General features: G+C 48.0%; 1 protein-coding gene across 1 annotated transcript in view; it reads left to right on the top strand.

The window, feature by feature from the left end:
* The first annotated feature begins 2,480 nt into the window (after positions 1 to 2,480).
* The window catches only part of CACNA1G (calcium voltage-gated channel subunit alpha1 G), a 163,390-nt gene continuing 142,338 nt past the window's right edge, over positions 2,481 to 23,532 (top strand). Inside the window, exons 1-3 of the mRNA XM_067547476.1 lie at positions 2,481 to 2,665; positions 15,136 to 15,344; positions 16,134 to 16,267. Coding sequence (XP_067403577.1) covers positions 2,629 to 2,665; positions 15,136 to 15,344; positions 16,134 to 16,267 — 380 coding nt within the window. The 5' untranslated portion in view covers positions 2,481 to 2,628. The remainder of the gene's footprint in view (positions 2,666 to 15,135; positions 15,345 to 16,133; positions 16,268 to 23,532) is intronic.

Below are 23,532 nucleotides of genomic sequence, written 5' to 3'. Positions count from 1 at the left end.
TTTCAGTCTTTGCTTTCCACGACTGAGTTTCACCAGATGTACTAACCCGGTTAGAACTAAGAATTCCTCCTGCCATGAGAGTTTCTAGTGTCTCATTTGTGTTCTGCATTGCTACTGTAATGTGACTGGATCAGCAAGGTCGTTGCTCGAGACTACTTGACTAGAAGTATGCAAGACATTATATGAGATTTTTTACTCTAGAACCGACATTTTCCAAAGGAGCCACTGAAGTTTGAGAGCCCAACTTGAGACACCTTTGGCCTGATTTCCAGAGGGGCTGAGCATTTGCTGTTCCCATTGGGCATGTCTGCACTTTGAGCTGGCGGTGTGGTTCCCAGCTCAAGGAGACATACTCTCACTAACTTTCATTGAGCGAGCATGCTAAACATAGAATGTAGTGGGATGAACAGTGGGAGGGGCTAGTTGCCTTACGTACATACCTGTCTGACACCCCAGGCAGGTACTTAGGGGGGGCTAAGCCCCTTGCATTGCCGTGGCTACACTTCTATTTTTAGCTCACTGCTGGCTTGATGAGAGCTAGTGCAAGTATTTCTCCTCAAGCTGGGAATCACATCTGCAGCTGGAAGGGCCGGCGCTTTACCTGGGGTCTTCAAAGCAATAGCCAGATTGGATCAGGCCAGGGCCCATCTGGTGCTATATCCTTTCTCTGACAGTGACCAAAACCAGATGTATCCGAGGAAGATACAAGAAACCTGACTCGACAGCTCTGAAAATCAGGCCGCTGGTGTCTCGAGTTGGGCATCCCAGTATTAGGCCCCTGAATATAGGGAACATTTTTGTAAACGTAGTCTGAGTTTCTTAAAGAGACAGCACACCTGCCTAACGCTCCATCCCCTGGCAGAGCTCCGGACTGAGCTCTTGAGGGAAACCTCGATACCCCTTTGGGGGCTTTAGCCTTTGAAAGCTGGACAGATTCCAGGTGGAGACTGTGTCTGAGTGGTCGTTGGGGCATTAGTTCAGGATTTCCAGCCATGGGACTGATGGGCAGAGCCGGGATGTTGCTTGGAGTCTCTGTCTCTCCAGTTTGCTGCCAGAATCCTTCTCCAGGCCCCATGCTAGTGCAATTCCATTGACTTCCCGTCTAACCTGCACCAGGGTGAGAGGAGACTCCTCCCCAAAGGCGTGAGGCACGCACTTAGAGAGTTAGTTCCTTGCAGGGAGTAGACAGAGGGTATGTCCCCACTGACGGGTCGATCTATCCGGATCGAATGAGCGGCCGTGAAGACCCACTCAGTCGATCCGGAAGTCGATTCCATTAAACTACCTCCTCACAAGGTGCAGCGCCGTGGAGACGGCGCGCTGAAGGGAAGTTAGGAAGGCGATGGGAGTTCAAGTAGCTTGCGTAACTCCCGTCGACTGCCGCTGAATTTCCCGGTCAGTGTGTACTAAGCCTGAGGGGAAGCGTGGATGTGTACAAATATTTATTTTATGAAGCAGTAGCTGTGCTGAGGGCTGCCCAAAGCACACAGGAAGTCATGGTCCCTGCTCCAGGGAGATTACCGTACATGGGCCAGATTCGTGAGGACACTCTGGCTGCTCCAGCAATGCAAAGCAGCTGTGAACCCAGTCTACCCAACCAGTCAAACTGGGTTTATGGCAGCTGCTTTGCATCACTGGAACAGCACAAAGCAGCCAGAGCATACCAGTGAATCCAGCTCTAAATACTGGTACCCTGTGCTGAGTCTGTCAGTCAGGGCCTGATGAAATCTCTCCAGCGCTCCCTAAACTCTTGTTCCTCTACCCCTCTTCACCCCCATGCTACCCAAGTAGCAGCAGTGAGAAAAATCCAATAAAGTACTTTCGGCTCTTGCTAATTGAGGAGTTTTCCTTTGTCAGCCTTCAGCTCAAACAACTGTAGGTACAAAGCAGTAGCCATCAGCACTTTGTGTGTCTCCGAAAATCCCATTAGCAGAAGAAAGAGCTTGAAGTTTCATTGGGCTGGCGGGGCGGGGGACTTGAGCTCCATCAGCTGTGCATTAACATCTCACCCACAGCACAACTCGCTCCCCTCGCCTGCCTCCACCGTGGGAATATTTAATCAGGGTGAAGTGTTATATTAGACTGAAATTTATTTGCTTCAGAGCACAATATGCTGATAAGTGGGTCTGCAGATAAAATTAGAAAATAAAAATGCCAGCAGCCAATAAAATCCTGTCCCACTCTTATTTTCTTTTTCTCCGGGAGGAATGTTTTGTTACTGCAAAATTGCACACAGCCACAGGGATTTCTAATCCTTCATAGAATGGCACAACAGAGAGACCTGGTCTGCTTGGATGGATGGCAAGTAAATTACTGCTGGAGGTGTGGGGGGAGTGGATGGCTGGCCCTGGTAAAAGAAATAGGTCCAGTGGTCCGGGTCCTGGTCCTGGGCAGGTGCTCCCATTTGGCTAGTTAAGAGAAAGGGGCAGCACCTGAGGTCTGTAAAGGCTCAGGAAGCAGCCCCAGGAGGTGGTAAAGCAGCTGCAGGAAAGACTCTGAGGCTGGGGGAGTTGGGCGGTCAGAGCTTACAGTCTAGACAGGTAGCACCTGAGAGATGATGAACTGAGATCCTGCACTGGGAGAGAAGCCGGCGGACTCCCTACCAAGGAGGGAGACGAACAGGCCCCGATGCTGAACTGGGGATGGGGCCTGGAGGGCCAGCGTGGTAAAGACTAAATAAACTGGATCCCGGAAAGGGAGTGTTTTAATTATGACCTGGAGTAGTGGTTGAGCAGCCACGAGGGGCGTCCAGGAGAGGGGTGTCTGGCTACTGGCCCAGTTGCTTTGCAGGAGGAAGGGGAAGGAAGCCTCACTTGCAGGAATGTTTGGGCTCTGAGCATTGGGAACGTGCGGGTCCAGGCCTACCGGGGCTGTGGGAGTTTGGGTGCTCTGTGAGTCAGGTCCATGTGTGTGTTGCTGTTCAAGCATGTGTGGCTACAGGCTCATACGTGTGGGCTCAAGGGGTGGGGGGGATGCAGTCTGAGGTAGGGGTGGGCTCGGGATTATAGGGTGCAGCAGGGACCCATGGATTCAGGCCCATGGGGAGACATCACTGTGTGCTGCCATAGTAATTGGTCTGCAAACAGACCTGGAGTGTGGCTGGCCCTGCGTGAGCACCCGTGCCCTCTGCAGGGGTCGGCTATAGCAGCTCTTCTGCTCCGAGCGCACCCACTGCTTTGCTAGCAGCACTTGCTGACTCGGAGAGCTGTGCCCCGTGCCCTGTGCATTGCCAACACAGCTGGGGGAGTGCACGCTATAGCCTCAGGCAGGGTGGCAGAGAGGAACTTGGCGTGAATCTGATGACTCTGCTGGGATTCTTCCGAGGGGGAGCTGCCATGAGAACCAGGGTTAAAACTCAGGATTCTCTGGCACGCAATCCAGTGCTCCGACCACTAGACCACACTGCCGCACATCTCCAGGCAGGTTTGTGTATTTGTTTGCAAAGCAGTTTTCTTACTCGTGGGTGGAAATACTGAGTGTTACATAACTGCCCTCCCCAAGGTCTCATGAGCCACTGCCCTCCCATTAATTAACCATGGGAGAGTTAATTAATGCTAGTAATATTAGTAAAGAGGGAGCCATTTCTCAGCAATACAGGCAGGGCAGTAGGAATTCCCCCACGGTGAGAGCGGCTCTTATCTCACCTGGCTTCTGTGTCTTGCTGCCAGCTGGCTGTTAAAAGACAAAACGGGAGAGAGGGGAAGACAATGGTTGGTTCTTGCTTCATATCCTGCTGAGGTGCTGCCCAGGAGAGCCGAGAGAGCTCCTCCGTTCAACGGCTGTCTGCAGACGTCACTGTGCGCGGCTGTGCTGCGGGGCTGGACCCAGAAAAAGGCAGAAGGTGACATTTTGAGATGCTGTTGAGGACTCCTGGGGGACCGAGAAAAGGAGTCAGGCCCTTGGTGGCGCTAGGCCAGAACAGCTTGGCATTTTGAGCGCTCTGCATGAAGGAATCCTTCTCTGGTCCTCCTTGGCTGTGTCAGAGGGTACAGGGCAGTGAGTGGTGACTATCCCTGGGGTCTCCTAGCTGCTGTGGCAGCAAGGGGTGAGTGAGGTCTGGAGGGTCATTTGGGTAACGTGGTAACAGACTGGCTTTGTACCTGTGAGTAACTGCTTATTGCCTCTAGTGGTCGGCCCCAGAGAGATGGTATGGACCTGCAAGCAGCTGAGGGAGGCTACTGAGGCTAAAGTGGTACAGCTTGATGTTGTTGAAGCTGCAGGAGCAGGGTTCTAGGCTGGTCTTTGCCACCACTGCTTTGTACGTGTGGCTGATTTAATAACCGGCTCTGTTGCTGAACAGGGGTTCCTTACAGTGGTCCCCTTAAAGTATCACCAGCTTTTTTAATGTGTTTTGAACCTGTCTGGTTCTGTAAAACAGGACGGAAAACCAAACACTCGGGCTCCCTCTCTCATGGGATCTCTGGAGCGCCAAGCTTCTGTTCAGGTAAAGGGTTTTTCTAATCATGGCTTCCAGTGCAGGTCAGAACCAAGACGTGCCACAGCCCATGAAAATAGTAACAGTTTGGGCTGAGATTTGGGGTGAAGTTCAGGAAGGCAAGAAGCAAGAGCGAGGTTCTGTGTGAGTTAATGGGACGCTGGGGGCCCGCGGTATCTGAAGCAGATGTCAGGCTTTGAGGGAGGAGCTAAAAAGAGAGGTCCCAGCTCAGTGATGGCCGGGATGGTTGAAAAGGAGACCTCGAGCTCTTGCTATGGGAGAGACGGCTGGCTGGGTCCAAGAACCAGGGAAGTCTGGTACCAGCAGGACTTCCCAGGGCCTATGGGTTTTTTTTGAACTTTGAGTACCTCAGACGAGGGTGGGACTTTTACATGACCTAACTGGAGGGCTTATTGAGCCAGAAGGTCCTGGAGGTTGGGCGGAGCAGCTGAAGGCCTGGAGAGAAACAGAGGTGCAGCCACCAATCCATGCTGTAAGCAGGTGTGCTGGCAGGGCAAGTGGCCACAGTTTACTTATGTAACACGATGAATACTAGTCCTGTCACTTCCCGCACTACAGGACAGGCACGGTATAAGAACCTGAAGAGGAAGAAGCAACTGCCGGACAGGTGGCTTGAGACATCCGGCTTGCATAGATGCACACAGACTGCTTCAGGGAGAAGTCTAGGAGCATCATCATCTCTGCACCCTATGTGCACCTCAGCCGGAGGAGATGCAATGTGACCCTAAATAGTAAATGAAATACGGCAAAGTGTCTCCCCTTCGGGGCTTTATCCTTCCCTGTCTGGCACAGCTGTAGTAGCATGGCAGAGTGACTGTTCTTCGTTTACTTCCACAGCACCGTGATCTCACTGATGCCAGGAGTCTCACATCTGGAGAGGATCCTGGCTCTGTAGCATCTACCTTGCTTGTCCTTTGTACAGAGACCCACGGCTGGTTTCTGGTCTGCTTAGCACATTGCAAACCCATTGAAATCCGTGTGTAGCTGAGGGCAGAGTTGGGCTCTCTGTAGTCGTTTCTCCTGTGCAGCACCTGTTTGGAGGTGTGAGATTAGGTGCAGACATCAAATGCTCTGTGTGCAGCAGGGTCTGGTGTCTGAAACCACTACAGCGGCCTCAGTTACTCTCCAGTCTCAATTAGACCCAGTGATCTTTCCCAGCCAGCAGCTTTGCCATTTGTCACTCGATCATGACTTACCCAATGGGTGCAGTAATGTGCATTAACACATGGGGGGCACTTGAAGCACCATGGAGCGTGTAGGGTATGGGCTCGGGCCTGATTCTCCTCTCACTGGCTTGGAAGGATGGGCTAGTGGTTGAGCTCCTAGGCTGGCACTTGGGAAACCTGGTCTGAATTTCCTGCTCTGCCTCCGACCACCTGTGTGACCTTGGGCAAGTCATTTAGTGTCTCTGGGCCTCATTGCCCCATATGTCGAAGTGCCGTATCTCACTGGGGTGTTGTGAGAATAAATCCTTTACAGAGTGCGAGGTGCTCAAATGCTATAGTCAGGGAGGCCATCTATGTCTCTTAGATGGATAGTACTTGGCGTAACTCGGTTCACTTTTGTGCATTTACTCCAGATTTACACCCAGCTAAGTGAGAGGAGACTAGGGCCCCTTGTGAGGATGACTCAGGAGGTGTAAGGGCAGATTAAGGCAGGGTAGTTGAAATCCAGGCCCCTGGATCAGCGCGCCTCTAGCTGGAGCAAGAGGGCTGAGTAAGAGCATCAAGAAGCAGCAAATTGGGCTGCTTTACGTGGGAGACGATCCAGGACTCAGGCGTGGACCACAGTCATGAGCTTATTTGGTGGGGAGGCTGGGGAAGTTTAGCCCTACTAGGGAGGGCATTGGGAGGAAGAGTCTGTCTGGAGGAAACAGGTCTCTCTCTAGCTTTAATTTATTGGTGCCCTGTGTCTGACACATGGGACTCTGAATGTTTGTCTGGCTGTGTTTTGAAAATGGGCATGCATGAGCCAGGAGCGGCTCAGAGTTGTTATTCCACCTTCTAATCAGCCTTCATTCAGATTGAATACTTCCTATAAATGACATGCAGCCCGGGAGTTTTTTGAGATAACAGCGTTTCTGGAGCCCTGGAAGACTCGAATCCCAGCGCTAGCTGGCTAGAACGCCTGTCAGCTTTCCCTTTTGTGCAGCACTTTGCGTAACTTATATAATCCCCCGTGACCTGCTTAGCAACCTGACATCAGGCTCAGCGCTGCTGAGCTCTCAGACGGGGATTCCATACGCGCATCGGGCGAGAAAACAAAATAAGCAAGTGACCCACCCTGACAAAAGCCAGCATTTATTCCCTCATGCATGGACGAGCCGTCAAAGGGGAGGAGCCCTCGTAAATCCACGGTGGGGAGGTTTAAAAGGAAAAAGGTATCCATCTACCCTTCTCCCTCCCCACCCTGCTGGTATCAAACTGTGCATTCATTTTCTCTCAGCAAATTTTCTTTTCAAAGAATATTCCCGACTCCCCACCCTTTCTTGTGACCGTGAAATAATCCCTTCACTGCCTTAGCTCTCAGCAGCTGTGGCTGTCGGAACACAGCCTTCCACATTCTCATACCCAGCAGTCGGATGAGCTGGAGGAAACAGGACCGGCCGGGGAAGCTCCCTAGGTTTTCTGTGCTTTGGGGTTTTTTAGTTTCACTTTCCCGATGTAAGCTGTATTCGAAATATCTGCCAGCCCTGTGAACCTCATTCACGTTGACAGAACTGAAAACAAAGGACGAAGTAAAGCCCCCTTGCCCACCCATTGTCACCTCATGGCCTTTGCAGATCTGTTGGACGGAGTCACGCGTCTTGCTTTGCAAGTCCTAGGGGGTGAGGCTATAGAGGCACGGTGGTCATGGGACCCTCCCCTTTGAGTTAGGTTGGGAGCAGCCCCCTGACAGTCCTACTGACCAACCCACTGACTGTGCATTCGATAGTGGTACCTGCCAGCCGTGCACATCAGCGCACAGGACTAGTGAGCTGCTGCAAGGAAAAGGTGAGGCTTGTCTGCTCTGGAGCACTCACTGTCACACTCCTCCATCGCAGGCTCAGTGCTGGGCTTGCCTTTCCTCGGCCTAAACCTTTCTGATTCTCTCTCTTTCTGGAGACTTACGCTGGCATTGTGGGGGGGGGGGGGGGGGGGGGGAGAGACATGCTGCCAAGTTCTTTACTTTTATTGGATTCTGCACCAGCTGTTCGTCTTGGTGCTTTAACACTTTGGTTGCTGGAGAAGGAAAGGACAGCAGTGCTTGGTGTCCCGCTACCATCACTTCTGCCTTCCTGCAGTCCGCAGCCATTGTACTGGAGGCTCAGTGGGTAATTAGCTAGGAAATGACAACGAGCTTGTATTTGGCTGTGAGCGGGCAGCATCTCAGGCCAGGTCTACACTTACCTGGAAATTCGGCGGCAGTCAATGGGAGTTTAACTCCCATCGACTTCGTGACTCCTCTTTTACGCGGCGTCTTCGCTGTGCAGCGCCACTTGAGGGGGTGGTTTTAACACGTCGACTTCCGGATCGATGGAGCGGGTCTTCACTGACCGCTCGATGGATCTGGACAGATCGATCTGATGGCAGTGAATTCGCCACCGTCAGTGAAGGCATATCCTCAACACCCCAAGCGTGGATGTTCCTATCCAGGCCATCTTACGTGAATAACCCTGAGCTTATGGAGTGGATACCGCTGGCCAAATGTTGATACACTGCTGGGAGCGTTGGCTTCTGTAGGGGGCCAGGAAGCTTTTCTTCCCCTGTCCCAGCAGCTCTGCTTTCCCTTTGGTTTCACCAGTATAATTTCTTGGCCGTGCTGTGATCCTTTGACGAAACATATTTGACTTTTTAATCCGATCTACATGTCAAAGCCCCCCGTGCTCCCGGCTCAGGAATCAGTCCCTTGTGTGTGACACTCACAGTGGGGAAGGCAGCTTGGAGAAAGGACTTCGAATCGCAATGATTCAGCAAGGACAATAGTTGTGCACAGTGAAAATCTGATAGCTCCACTAGTGACCTTACCATGGCCTTAATGGGAGGACAGCCTGCTGTTATGCAGACAGCTCTATCTAGCCTGCTCATTAGAGAGAGGTTTGAGCTCTTAGTTTAGCCTTTATACCAGGCTTCCCTGCAGAACCTCTGGCTTTACGTAGCCCCCTTGGCATGGTACTAACAAAATAACACATTGATTTAGACCCCAAGCCCATAGGCTGAATGGGGCTACGTAGCAAGTGGTAACTGTAACCAACATTGACTTGAAAGTTGCCAGACTCCTACACAAAAACTTCAAAACCAGACTTCAAAGAGAAACTGCTGATCTGGAACTCATCTGCAAAGGTGACACATTCAAACTGGGTCTGAATCGGGACTTGGAATGGTTCTCTCATTACAAGAAGTCATTGCCACTGATCACACATTCTCATCTCCTAATCAATGGTTGTGAATAGGCCTCAACTACTCTAACTGAGTGGACTTTGCTTTTATCCACCTTCCCCATTGTTGTTACTTCCCTTGGATATGTATATATATGCCTCCCATGTGATTTCTATTCCTTACATCTGACGAAGTGGGTTGCAGCCCACGAAAGCTTATGCCTGCAGAAATGAAATTTGTTAGTCTTTAAAGTGCTACAGAACTCCCGTTGTTTTTGCTGTCACCAACATGTTTGCTAAAGCTACAGTCCTGTAGTCACTGTGCATTGCCCCTGGGATTTGCGAGATGATCCAGCTAGTTTTCCAGGCCGTGTATAGTTAGTGTACACAAACACTGTTCCTTGAAGAATTGCCTGCCTTAGTCAATTGTCGCTCAGTGGTCTGACTTCTTACTGGAAAGGGAATTCCAGGCAGTGAGGTTCAGTTGCTGAGCAGATGCGTAGTCCTGCCATTGTAGTATAAAGGATTAAATGAAAGCTAGATTCTGGTCTCCTTATTCGCATTGAATAACTTCTTATTCCATAAGTATCTCCAGTGACTTACTGGGGCCGCTCATGGAGAAAAGTGCTGCTCAGTGAGGATCGGAATTTGGCCCTGAATGCTTTTGTTTATGGTGTGAGAAATTGTGCAAGATTTACATTAAATAGTAGGCCTAATAACACTAGGTACCTCCCCGTGCTCGGGGGGCCTGTAAGCAGTGCAGGCAGCTTCCATCTGTAGTTCCCTGTATTACGCTACTCCTGTAACTAGAGATGTGATCTCTCTCTGGAGGTGTACCGTGCCCATCTGTGTCGCAGCCCTGATAAGCTTTTTTAATAAGTGCTTGGTTGGTGATGTCTGCTGCCTTTAGACCCTGAGGCTTTTTTCTCTTTCTCTCTCAGTCCATTTTGAAGCCATCGCAATTTTCCAACCCCTATTGTTGTTTATCAGTTGGGGAAGAGGAAATCTGCAGGAAGCTCCTGGCAAATTCAGGCAGGGCAAGAAAAGGGAACGTATTCATTGTAACTTATTCTTATTTGTATTACAGCAGTGCCCTGGAGATCAGGGTTGTTGTGCAAGGTGCTGCGCATAGACCTAATGAGAGAGTCCCTGTCCCAAAGAGCTTACAATCTAAATAGGCAAAGTAGTAGTATCCCATTTTGCAGAAGAGGAACTGAGGCACAAAGATTCAACAACTTCCCCAAGGTCAGACAGGAAGTCTGTGGCAGAGCCAGGAGTTGAACCCAGCTCTCCTAAGTCCCAGTCCAGTGCCTTAACTACCCAGCAGTCTGTCCTCTCTGGGATCTTTAAGGGAGATCATATAGCAAGCCCATTATTTTCCCTTCTCCCCCATCCAGAATGGCAGTGTGGGGTTAGTGAGTGCCCTTCCTCCTTCACACTGAAGCAGAGAGCCACACAAGTGAGCCGCTGCTGCTGTTGCCAGGCCCCTCCCTCCCCTGGGTCTTTGCAAGTCTGTATTAGGGAACCCTGGGCCTCAGACCCCTGGAAATGGCACAGAGCAGAAGAGCACGCACACTACAGCAGTAGCCCCCCTGCAAAAACAAACAAACAAAAAAAAGAGCCCGTGTGGCTTCTGCAGGCCCTTTGCGCTCAGCTGGGTGGGGAACCAGATGACCCCTCATACATGCACCAAGCAACTTCCAGCAATAGCAACAGCACCACAACATTCTACCTCCCAATGTCCATCGACATGAGACAGTGCGAGGAGAATTACACCTGCCTTTGGCATTTCCACTGTCATGAAAGGATTTACAAGCCCCATGGCCTGTTCAGGGAAGCTTCTGTCTGTCTCGCCAGGTTCTTATACCACTAAGTAGGCTAATTCTAAGTGCTCTCGGTTCTGTGTTGAATATTTTGCATAGCGCTTGTCTGACGCACTCATTCTATTGCTGATCTGGGATCTTAAACAGTCTTTTATTTATTTATTTTTCTTAAAGGCTTTGCAGTTCATCACTGGCAGAGCTGTGGAAGTCACGGGTTCCACAGATGGACCCTGTCCAACCCAATCAAATGCGAGGAACACCCTCAGATCTGACGCTGCCACCACTAGGAGAGTTCTGCCCCTCCTGGGCCAGGCCGTGTATGCATGCCCCCATAGGACTATATTTGGGATAAACATTCCCGGCTGTAACCACAACCTGACAGTTGGAATTTCCATTCCAATACCATGTAAACATTTCTTCAGAATAAAAGATCCAGATTGCCAGCTAAACAAATACTGACTCCTCTCCATGTGATTAAACAAGAATCTATGTAGGAAAGCCCACAAGAGATGAATGCCCAAAGGTCCCTGTCCCACCACCCGCTGAGAAACTTGTAGGGTCTTCTTCATCTTTAACTTTGTAGGTCAAATAACGATATAGAAAGGGCTCCTAAACTTTGTCCAGCTCGCGCCTGCTTTAGAAGGGTTTCAGGTTCCTAGAGGCCCAGCTTCCATTGTATAAAATGGAGTAGATGGAAGCTGCTGTCATCTTTGACACAATGGTATGTCCCATGGAGACTACAGCAATGCATCATCTGGTTCTGATTGAGTGGATCAAGGTAGCACAGTGCATGCTGGGATCTGTCGTCTCCCTGGATCATGTCTCTGTGTCTAGACTCCAAGATGAGGGAGGACACAGGTTGCATTGCTGAGCTTTTTCCTCTGCTGCCTCTCCATCACGAGGAGCTGTAGATAGCTACTTCATTGTATGGTAGTATCCTGATTAGTCTAATGGCAGAAGATGCTGGAAACCTTCAGATAATCAGGGGCAACCCAGATGTAGGTCAGGAGAGCAGCAGTCTAACCAGGTGGTGTCCCTCAAGCAAGCTGCCTGGCCACAAGAGAAGAGCTATTTTAGGCATATGCAACAAAGCAGATCACAGTCATCCCTGGGACCTTCAGCACCCAAAAGTCTGACCTCTTACTTCTTCCGCTAAAGGAGCATCTCCCTTTAGATGTCTGTGTGTAGCAGGCTTTATACGTGTTAGAGCCAGCCACTAGAGGGAGACAGGATTGAATGGACTCAGGCCTGGTATTACACTCAAGGTCTTCTGATCAGAAATGTACGTGGTTTCATATAGTTTCTCTCTCACCCTTGCTCCTTTGCCCTTCTTTTTGGCTAGTCTGCTTGGGCATCTCCTGTGTCTGTCTTCATCTTCTGCTCACTGCCCAGCAGCTTTTGGGGGATATATCTCACCTCTGCTCCATTGTGTTTCAGTTAACTGGGTTTTGACTTATGGCACTTTTACTGCCCATGGAAAAGTTCTGTGTGGCCAAGCCTGTGTTCTATAGCTCCACCATCCACTCAGCCTGTCCCGAAGCTCTTTAGTTACTTCAGAACCGTTCTGGAACATCAGTGGTAAACCCTGCAGAGATCCTGCAGTGCAGATATATTATAAGCCCTGCCAGAGAGAGATGTTTTCTATTTAGTGCCATACTAAGGAATGGTTATGGTCAGACACCTCAAGAATGTGCCAGATTCAAACAAAAGGCCATGAGGCTGCCAAGCCGTGATAAGAGAAACAAGTGAGATCTTGAAACATTCTGGATGCAAGGTTAAGTGATTTGCTGAGACGCTTCACTGTTTCCCTTCTGGCTGGAAATTGAAGCTTAAAAACGTCCTTCAAATGAAGCCCAACCCAAACCCAAGGTATCTTACTGCAAAGACTCAGAGCTCCAGCTCTGCAGTTTCTCGCTGAAGTCTCTTTTCGGCATAGGGTGGTATTAATGTGACCATCCTTTATTTGTATTGTAGTGTCCAGGAGTGGATTTCTTGTGTGGACTGGTCCAGGCTGAGGTTGATGGTGAGGTGGAAATTATGGAAATTATTGAAATTATTGAAAGGATGGTCACATTATTACCACTCTATACCGAAAACCAACTGACCGCAATACATATCTTCATGCCTCCAGCTTCCACCCTGGACACATTACAGGATCCATTGTCTACAGCCAAGCCCTAAGATACAACTGGATTTGCTCCGATCCCTCAGACAGAGACAAACACCTACAGAATCTCCATAAAACGTTCTTAAAACTACAATACCCACCTGGAGAGGTGAAGAAACAAATTGACAGAGCCAGACGGGTACCCAGAAGTCACCTACTACAGGACAGAACCAACAGAGAAAACAGAACGCCACTGGCCATCACCTACAGCCTCCAGCTAAAATCTCTCCAACAAATCATTAAGGATCTACAACCTATCCTAGCAGATGATCCCTCACTCGCTCAAGCCGTGGGAGGCAGACCTATCCTTGCTTACAGACAGCCCCCCAACCTGAAGCAAATACTCACCAGCAACCGTACACCATACAACAAGAACACTAACCCAGGAACCTATCCCTGCAACAAACCCCATTGCCAACTCTGCCCACACATTGACTCTAGTGACACCATCACAGGTCCTAACCACATCAGCCACACCATAAGGAGCTCATTCACCTGCACATCTACTAATGTAATATATGCCATCATGTGCCAGCAATGCCCCTCTGCCATGTACATTGGCCAAACTGGACTGTCACAACGCAAAAGAATAAATGGACACAAATCAGACATAGAAAATGGTAACATCCATAAGCCAGTCGGAGAGCACTTCAATCTCCCAGGACACTCTGTAGCTGACTTGAAAGTTGCCATACTTCTACAAAAAAACTTCAAAAACAGACTTCAGCGAGAAACTGCAGAGCTGGAACTCATATGCAAACTTGACACAATCAAACTGGGTCTGAATAGGGACTTGGAATGGTTCTTTCATTACAAGAAGTAATTGTCACTGTCCACACATTCTCACCTTCTAATCAACGGTTGTGAATAGGCCTCATCTACTCTAACTGAATGGACTTTGTTTAACCTACCCTCCACATTGCTGGTTCTTAGCCTTGGATGTATATATATACTTCCTATCTGATTTCTATTTCTTACATCTGACGAAGTGGGTTGCAGCTCACGAAAGCTTATGCCTGCATAAAATTTTTAGTCTTTAAAGTGCTATGAGACTCTCGTTGTTTTTGCTGTATACAAACTAACACGGCTACCCCTCTGGAACTTTTCAGTGGTAACATTAAAGTTGCATTAAATTGGTCCTTTTCTTTAACGTCTTTATGTCCACATTAGCCCTGAAATCACTGGTAGTGTCCACTAGAGGGACACAGAAATTCCTTTTGTTCAATACCAGATCTGAAACTTCCTTATGTGGATTTGTTGTTGCTGCTACAGCTCCAGTCAGCCTATCCTAGAAAGTAACAGCTTTCAAAATCTCTCCCAGTGCAGCTCAGATATTTAAAACTCTTCTAAAATGCAGCAGTCTGGGGGGTGGACTTGGTTGTCTCCCACACTCCTAGGCAAATGGTTTATGTCCCAGCCAGTGCTGATTTGGAATGGGAATGAAAAGTGCAATGACTTATTTACTCCAGTGTCTTTCTGCAAAATGCTAGGAAGGGAAACTGATTGTGTATTTCTAAAAGTTTCTGTAATTCTCTTTTAATTTTGTAATCTGTCATATCAACACACACTAACAATGCCATGCAACTTTATTCTGTGTCGCGTCTTTCACGCTAGCCAAGTCCCGCCAAAGCTACCATGGGAAAATGTGCCATCATTTTGTTATGCAGGTACCAAAATGATATCGGTGCACAAAGTACAGGATTCCTATAAAAGACTCGGTAGGAATCTAGGCCATGATTCAAGCAATTGCTCAGACCTGTGCCTAACCTTAAACATGTGAGTAGTCCCACTGGCTTCAGTGAGAACTAGTCAGGTGTTTTAAGTTGGGCACTTGCCTAGGTACTTTGCTGGCCCTAGGGAAGAAGGCTTAAAGAAGGAATATTTTAAAAGATCTTTTTCAGAGCTGTAAGGTCCAGATAAAAATTGCTGCCATGTTGCCAGTTGGGACTTTGAAATAACTGAAGAACTTATCCCCACAGAATCTATCCCAGGTTTCACATGAGACCCATTGCATGTTAGAAAAGGACCTCGGGCATTTTGGGGAGTTCCGCATGGATTCCTGGCCGGTGCTGATGTGCTCAGTAAGACGGACAGGTTTTTCCTTGATGGTGATTCTCTCATGGGAAGCCCTTGGTCTCTCCCCAGCCGTGGCGCATGGGTAATTGAGCCAGCCGGTCCGTTTAAGCGGAGATTGTAGTCAGGCGGGGAACAGCCATCTTTAAGGAGACCAGACTTGGGAAGCCTCAGATGGAAAAAGGCCCGCTTGTTATAACTCTGGCCAACCTGCTGTTCCTTCCTTCCTCATTACCTTGGTGCTCTGCCTTCCTTACAGCTGTGAGCAAAAATGATGTGTCTAGTCCTACTAGTGGACCCTTCCCAGATTGTGTTTTGAAAGGGCTGTTGGTTTCCTTAACTGACCTCCTGTGCACCTGGTTCGAAAGACTCAGCATGCTGGTGATTCTCCTCAACTGTGTGACGCTGGGCATGTTCCAGCCCTGTGAAGATATGGCCTGTAATTCCCCTCGCTGCAGGATTCTTGAGGTACGGGCGTTTATTCACCTTACTGACCTTAATTCAATGGAGGAGCGGGGCAATGGCTCAGAAAGCCTCCTGGTTATCAATGCTCCCAAGCACCCATGGGACTCCAAAAGGGGAATCCCTGTTTCTGCCTACAAAAGCAGACGCAGAGAAAGCTGGCGTGGCGTGATCACAGCTACATCTCTCTTCGCTCCCACCCGTCGGCAGAAATGCCTTGGGGAGGCTGAGGTCTTGCCTTCACTGGGGATTTCTGCCATCCCTGGCCAGCCATTGATTTAACTGCACCAAGGCAAACTCCGTGTTGACAGGCCAAGCCCCTGTAAGCCAGGGCAACTTAGCCCAGCTTGAAACCTTTTGGGTTTGGTTTTTTATTACAACAGTCAGTTTTGCAGTGCAGCCAGAGACTTAAATGCTCTCTGATCCCCCCACCCCCTTCCCCAAAAGTTGGTTCCTTCCCAGGAGGGTAGAGTGGAGGCACATTTGGGGGGGGAAGGAAGCACTGTTGCTCCGAGCTTTATCTGCTTGGTGATATTAATCCTCAGTGCTGTTAATCGGGGCCTAATCCAAACCCCACTGAGATCAATGAAGAGGCTCATTCACTTCAATGGCCTTTGGATCAGGCCCTTCAGATCTTTCACCAGCACTAACATTAACATGATTTTTAAAGATTTGCAGGTAGTTGCTGCAGAACATGTATTGAACCATGTACGGGTTATAGTCCTCTCCAGCTAAATATCTCTCCTCCCTAGGTCTACAGTGCACTGCCTCTCATTCTGCTGCTTTGTTTTCTAGCGCTTTGATGACTTCATCTTTGCCTTCTTTGCTGTGGAGATGATAGTCAAGATGATTGCACTAGGGATTTTCGGGAAGAAGTGCTACCTGGGAGATACGTGGAACCGCCTGGATTTTTTCATTGTCATCGCCGGGTAAGTCGGGCAATCTCCAGGATATGGGAGGTTTGTTGTTCTAGATGTACCCCTCAATGAGAGTCTGCAGCACTGTTTTGCTAGCACAGCTCTGAGGAAAGGCAAGTCCCAGCCCACACTGGTCAGTGAGAGGGCTCTGCTAACTCTAAATCATGTTCCAGCATGATTCTAGTAAACACACGTCTCTTCCCAAACATCCTAGTCTGTAGGTAGAAGAGAAGACCACTGGCAAATTTATTTTCTGCAGTGGCTAGTACAAGATGCTACTTATTCCACCTGTATTCCCAACTGCCTGCTACCCCCTACACCGCATCCGCCTGCTCGGAACAATTGCAGCCTTCTCTGGCAGCGTTGAGTTTATAGACAACAGCAAGAAAAAGAGAGAGTGGGGGAACGTTACAAAAACTGTTTTCCTTTGTTCTCTGCCAGCCCATATGCTTTCCATACTGTAAGATCTCTCGCTCGGCAGCTCCAGGCGGTCTCAGCTGGCACTCTGCTCAACTATTTTTCTGGCTCCAGAAATATTGGTAGTTTGTGTCATGCAGATTGCCCAAATGGATGAAGTTTCAGCAGCTCGTTTAAAGCGAGGAGCCGGTTCCAAGTGGAATATTTCAGTGAAATGTGCGTGATTGCCCTTTTTTTTTTGTTGAGGGAAAGCAACCAAGTTTGCCTTTCATGAGTGTTTTCCTTTCAGAGGCACCTGGTTTAAATTAAAGGCTCTTCTAGCACCCGAGAATCTCCTGGCTGTGGCTGGAAATCCACAAGAAAAGTTCCTGGCCCACAGCCAAAGAGTTGAGTTTCCTTGACACGTTAAGGGCTCGGAGGCCCTTGCTTCACCTCCCTCCTCATGCGGATACCCCAAGGACCTGGCTATTTTTTCCCTTGTGCATATATAGCTGGAATTTCCTGGAACAGATTGGTGGATCCTAGAAATAAACCACAACTGCGTCATTTCCCAGGTTAGGCAGTCAGCAGCACATACGTGGGCAATCAAGAGGTGATTGGGTGTTTGTTCAGTTGGCGTACAGTGTATGGTTCATCTCTGCATGCTCAGCATGGCGACCGCACACGCCTAAACAAGGGAAAGCAGGATGCTGGCAACAGCAAGGGGGACACTTGGTGAAATGAGGGGGTGGCAAACCCAAAACTGACAAAAGAAAAATGCTTTTTTTGTGTAATTAGACTGTGGAACTCACTGCCACATGATGCTGTGGAAGCCAAAAACTTTGCAGGATTCCAGAAGGGATTGGACACTGTTACGGAGAACAAAGAATATCCCGTGTTACAATACTTAATGCAAGCAAACATTTTGGAAGAGAAATTAACCCTCATGCATCAGGGCTTTAGCTAGTCTCTATCTACTACAAGGGATTAGGAAATTTATTACACTTTCCTCTGAAGCATCCAGTGCTGGCTACTCTAACTGACCACAGAGACAGGATACTGGACCAGACTGACCATGGCTCTGATCCACTCTGGCAATGTCTATGTTTTTGGGTTTTTTTAACGAGAAAGAGGGTGTGGTTGGATTATAACTGTGTCCCCCAGCATACTTGTGTTTACAGTCTAGATAGGCCTTATGAGTGTGGATTCTCAGCACAAGGCTGCCCTGGGAATCTACTACCATGTTAGCCACCAGCAAAAGCTCTTGAGCTGGAGCCCTGCTCCATTATAAAGGGGAGGAGGCTGCTGGCAGAAAGTTCCCTGTAAGGTTTGCTTTCCTCTGGAACACTCCTCCCCACCAACCTCTGAAATGCTCAGATTTGGTGCCTGTCCAAGCAGACTGCAAGGTCCCTCTGTCTGAGCAGTCATTGGTGGAGGACTGAGGCCACTGTGAGAGGGATTTCTGGCTGGTGGGAATGCACAGGAGGAGTTTTAGTCATCTGGTTAATGGTGGAACGATGTGTGCTAGGTGGAATGAGGGGGAAGGGCTGCTATCTTGGACAGCTTTATGCTTTGTAACCCTCATGTTACTGTGTTTTCAAATGTATGTCTGGGCGCCCAGAGCTTTGGAGAGGGCACGCTTTGGTGAGGAGTTTCTTGTAGGCTGGAATCAAAATAAATCGATAACTGAATAGTGGGCGAGATGGCTAGCTGTATGTTTCTGTTGGAAAAGAGATGGTGCATTTGCACGCTGCCCTGGAGAGTCCAGTGGTGGTGTAGTAACTATGAGAGCGAAGTTAAAGGGCTATGGGAGGCCCTGTGGACCCCAAGGAAGCAGGAGAGTGTGGAGTATAGCCTGACTCAGGTTTCCGGAGCCTGGGTTTGTTTTGATTCATTTCAAGCTTTTACGGGAAAAGTCTGTTCTTTGTCAAAATCATGGGTCAAGCTGTGTCCTCCTTTACACCCTGAGAAGGGTCCTATGTGTGTAAATGAGGCTACAATCTGGTGCTTTATGGAAAAGCTCCACTGCCCCCTCCTGCCTGTTTACTTTTTTTTTTTTTTTTTGTAAGATACTGTTACTTAGAGAAACCATAGGAGAAACGGGTGATGGTATGACATTACCCAGCGTACAATCTGGACTGATGGACAGCTGTCCCCTCAGTCCTCCAGCACGGGATGCCCTTTACACTGCTTCACTGTGAGAGCAGCTACTCCTGGTCTGCCCACACACAGCCTCCAGCATATAAATCATTCCTAGCTATACTGTATGAGTGCAATAGCCAGCCACTCATGAATTACAATGCAGGCCAACACCAGCAAACTCCCAGTCCCACACCGTCCCACAGAATTGTGCATCTTGTACTGCCCAATGCCCTCCTGGACAATACAAGCTCATATAAAGTTTGCCATTTCATTGATAGAAAATGACATGCACAAATGCTATTATCTCCAACCGAGTTTCCCACACACTTCAATCCACTGGTTTAGATAAAACAACAAAACAGAATGTTGCAGAATGTGGGGGGAGGGTACAGCACCCGCCACCCATGGCAGCTGCGGGGGGCCCTGCTGCCCAAAAACTCTAGCCCCACTACCCTGGGGCTGAAGTGGAAAATGTCATGGAGGTCTCTGAAAGTCATGGAATCTGTGGTTTCCGTGACCTCCGTGATATAATCTTATCCTTTAGTAATGAGGCATAAAAGTCAGAATTGGTTACAAAGAAATAAAAGGTAAAATGCAACTAATGCCTAATTTAACAAGCTAAGTGGATTCAAAGCAAAGGTCTCTCTCACCACAAGTTCCAACAGTCTTACTGGCTGAATCCTTCAGTCAGGATCTACCCCCAGACCACTGCTGCTTCCTTTCCTCTTCAAACGTTGTTGATATCATTGGTAGAGAAAAGGGGCGAGATAATTTGGGGCGTTTGCTGTCTCCTCTTATAGCCCTTTCTCTTGCACAAGAATCATCTCCAGGAGACAGAAAGTCTGTGTGGACAGGAACCTTAAGCTGCTGCTTTGCCAAAATGTAGGGGTATTTTTTGCCCAGGCCCTATCTGCTGCCAAAGAGTGGCCCCTTAATCACGTGATAGTTCATTTGATCTCATTGACGCCTGGCTGTAATCTGAGGCATTGGCTAGCCTTTTGTCTCTGGGGAACTAGTTTGTGACTGCTCTCCCGAACATGTTGGAACATGTCTTAGCAATGTTGTACAATAGAATCTTATAACTATATATATAATGTTGCCATACATATTTTGCTAGGACAATAATGATATGAGTTTTCAAATGATACCTCACCAGGCATACTTTGTACAAGATTTACCATAAGTCTCTACAAGCGGAGAACATAGAGTACAGACTGTCGTAGATGGGTGTTTTGTCTGCAAACTGTGCACACAGCTAGTCTGCACTAAAACATCATCTTATTTGTGTTTGTTTTTGTTTGTCCTGTCTTTAGTGTAGGTCCTACAAGACTAGAGCTTGATCTAAAGCCCATTGAAGTCAATGGGAGTCTTACCATTAACTTTGATGCACTTTTGTTCGGTAGTGGTTTTTTTACTGGGGTTGTTTCGTGGGAGTGTTGTGGTTGGGGGAATAGTGGTTTAGGGATAGTATGGTGAAGTTTCATATAAAATTGGAGATTCCCAACCAGATTATGATTGTAATGGTTACATTTGGAGATTACACCATTTGCCAGGGTTTTCTTTAAGGGTCTGGCTCAGTTGAACCAACCGAGCAGGAAATCGAGGAAGACGAGGCAGCCTTTTTCTACCACTGTACTCTTGGGGGTAGTGCAATGATCTCAGAAGACTGTGACCGCCATGCTGTGCCACCCAGGCTGTAACAGCCAGGTAGGACTGACGTGTCAAGGATGAAATGGCTGCCATTTAACTCTCTTCTTCCTGTTCTTTATTTGACATCAAGTTTTACATTTTTAATAAAATTCTGTATTCCTACTTTTAGTGATAGAAGAATACATTTCAAAAAAAGGGAAGTAAAGTGGCTAAAAAAAAAACCATCATGGCCTGGGAACCCAGTGTAACGAGGGCAGGTCCATTAAGGTTCTGCCATTGACCTGTGGTGGAAACAGTTTAGTAAAAATGTTTTGGGCACAGTGCATTTTGGTGGATAATGTACACTAGGAGTCATGAATCCTGGATTCTAGTTCCAGCTTCACCAAGACACTAAACCTTTCTCTGCCTCTGGTTCGCCTTCCATACTTTGTCTCTTGGGACTGTAAGCTCTTTGGGGCAGGGATACCTCTTAGGTGCTTATACAGTACCTACCACAATGAGACCCTTATCTCATTAGAGACCCCTCAGACGCTAATGTAACCCTAATAATAATAAGGTAGTGGTTCCAATTTTTTAAACTGAGTACACAAATCACCTGCCCAACTCTTGTGTTTGAGCACTCACTCTCCAATTGCTTTGGGATACCAAAATACCCCATTCCCTTGAGTGCAACCATAAGAAAAGCTTATTTCTTTCTCCTTCTTCTAGGCACACAAATAGATATTCTATACACCTCCGTTTTGTACACTCCCCAGTTCCTAGAATGTTATCTCTCCACACACACACACACACACGTCTGTTCCAGAGGATCTAAAGCCTCGCAGTTGGACCAGCTGCCAGGCCTCCTGCCAGGTCAACTTTGCCTCTTGCTGAACGATTTATCTTTTCTGTGTGTGCATGAACTGTTCCCATCTGGGCCCCGTCAAAACAAATTCAGCTGACAAGGGATCGAACTAATTTTAAATACAAAGCAGAATATCTTCTTCCCAAGAAGATTGGGCTTCTCCTCTGTTTATGATTCACGGTCATTCTCCCTCCACTTTTTTAGCACTTCTTTTCTAAAGGATCTTGTCCTACCACTCCTAAAAGTATCCCTCCCTCCTCAATACAATACCATTCCCTTTTTACAATCCTCACTCACCTGTGCCCTGTCAAACACCTCATGGTATGGAAAACTGAAAGCAGTAGCGGGGTATGATATGAGCACATGGCAGATGAAAATGAAGAGACTAGTATAAAATCTTTTTGGCATGTAACTGGGTGAGGAATATATTATTAAATAAAGAAAATAAATTGCCTAAATTCAAAATGACTCCAGGGTCAATATCTCAATTAGACAGTCAGATTCCTGAATACAGCCAGGCACAGTTGTCCCACATGGGACAAATTAGTGAAACGAACACTCAGGCTGCAGAATGTGGAACTGCAGAATATGGAAGCAATGAAAGAACTAATCTTAAAGTTAAGGTATCTTTCTATTTCGACTTCCCTTGTGCCTGCTGACAGAGCGGCTGCTTTTGATGAACTCTGAACCTGAATCAATGCCCAGCTCTACCATGGATGTTATGTGGAGAATTTCAGGAGAATAATGTCCTTAAAGCACATCATGGGGTGCTTACAACCAGGAAGTGTTTATAAGAGTTGGAGTTGGACCTGAGCTGCAAAATTCCAGTCTAGGACTGGTACACTCCCATTGGCACTCAGCAGGAGTTGAGCTGTAACTCCCCTAGGTCCCTTTGAAAACCTAGCCATAGACCCGTAGCTGGCAGCTGTAGCACAATCATTAACCTTTAATGTGCACTATCCACTGGAGGAGGCAAAGGCCCACACCTAGCGTAAATTATATGAAGATCTGAAATTTTGTTTCCTCCAGCATTTTGGTTGGCAAGTGGGTAGGTGACCCCTGCATCCCTCATGCAATCCCCCTGAAGTGCGGTCCAGCTTATGAAGATGCCGTTTATTGGCAGCGTTCTTGCTGGGTTTGCTGATCTTCCTTCGGGAGCAGAGGAAAGGTGGCAATGGCGATGGCTGAAAATGTTGTACATGGCCTTTTCCCTTCGAAGGAGCACGTTGTGAGAGAAAGAGCTGATGCTGAGATTCGGACACGGGGAGAGTTGAGCTGTAAATCTAACTGCCTGCTTTTTGCTGTTCTCCCACCAGCCATGCATCTGTGCACTGCAGGAAGTGGTGTGCCCAGGGTGGGAGAAGGTTTGGCAGGAGAAACCAGCAAATGGTAGTTGGGAACACGTGGTACATTTGTCAGCCAGCGTTCAGGGCTCGGAAAAGCCTCTACCTTGGGACAGGGCAACAGGGTAGGCTCAGTTACAGGCTTCATGCTCGTGTGTGTTTCTCGTGCAGTCAAACATCTCTTAAAAACAAAGTCAACTAGATGATCTGAAGTAGTCCAGAAAACATGCCCAAATGAGACCAACTTTTATTGTTAGTTTCTCAGGGTTTTGCTTGATTTAGTGTTTCCATTCCAAAGAAGTCTCTTTCTTGTGCTGTTTACTCAGGAATTTGCCACCACCTCCTAGCCATTCAGAATATTATTGTACCAAGCTGTTACCAGGTTATCTATGTAAATCCCAGTGTATAGCTGGTCTAAGTGCTGCTTGCGGGTTTCACATTGTCTCAGGGCTCCCTATGACATTGACCACCTCCGTGGCAGGCCGTTAAGTACTTGCCCGCTGTATTAAACTGTCCAGACCAATCTCATGAGTTTATGAAGAATAAATGATTTATTTTTGACAACGTAATGCAATTAGTGCTAATTGTCGTGAGTGTAATGTCTGCAACACATCTCTGTAATTACAGAAAAGCTCACTGGAGATGAGCTCTGCCCTATTATCAGATCTCCGCCTTTTGAAACATGGCTTACGCTGTCGGTTACGGAGTTACACGGAGAAAAAGAGAGGGTTCGATGAATCACATAATTATGTTCCATTCCTTTAAAGGGGAGGATGCTGGGAGATGGTTGCTAAAAGAGGGCTTGAAGGTTAACAGGAGTTGCAAGGCGGATCTTGTTTACCGTCGGAAGATGGTTTGATGTGACGTCTACCTCGAAGAGTGCATGATCCTCGAGCATCGAG

Source organism: Emydura macquarii, unplaced genomic scaffold (assembly GCF_026122565.2).
Source record: "Emydura macquarii macquarii isolate MOO-44397 ecotype Brisbane River unplaced genomic scaffold, CSIRO-AGI_Emac_v2 contig_1230, whole genome shotgun sequence".
Classification (NCBI taxonomy): Eukaryota; Metazoa; Chordata; order Testudines; family Chelidae; genus Emydura; species Emydura macquarii.
This window is presented reverse-complemented; position numbering and strand designations above follow the sequence as displayed.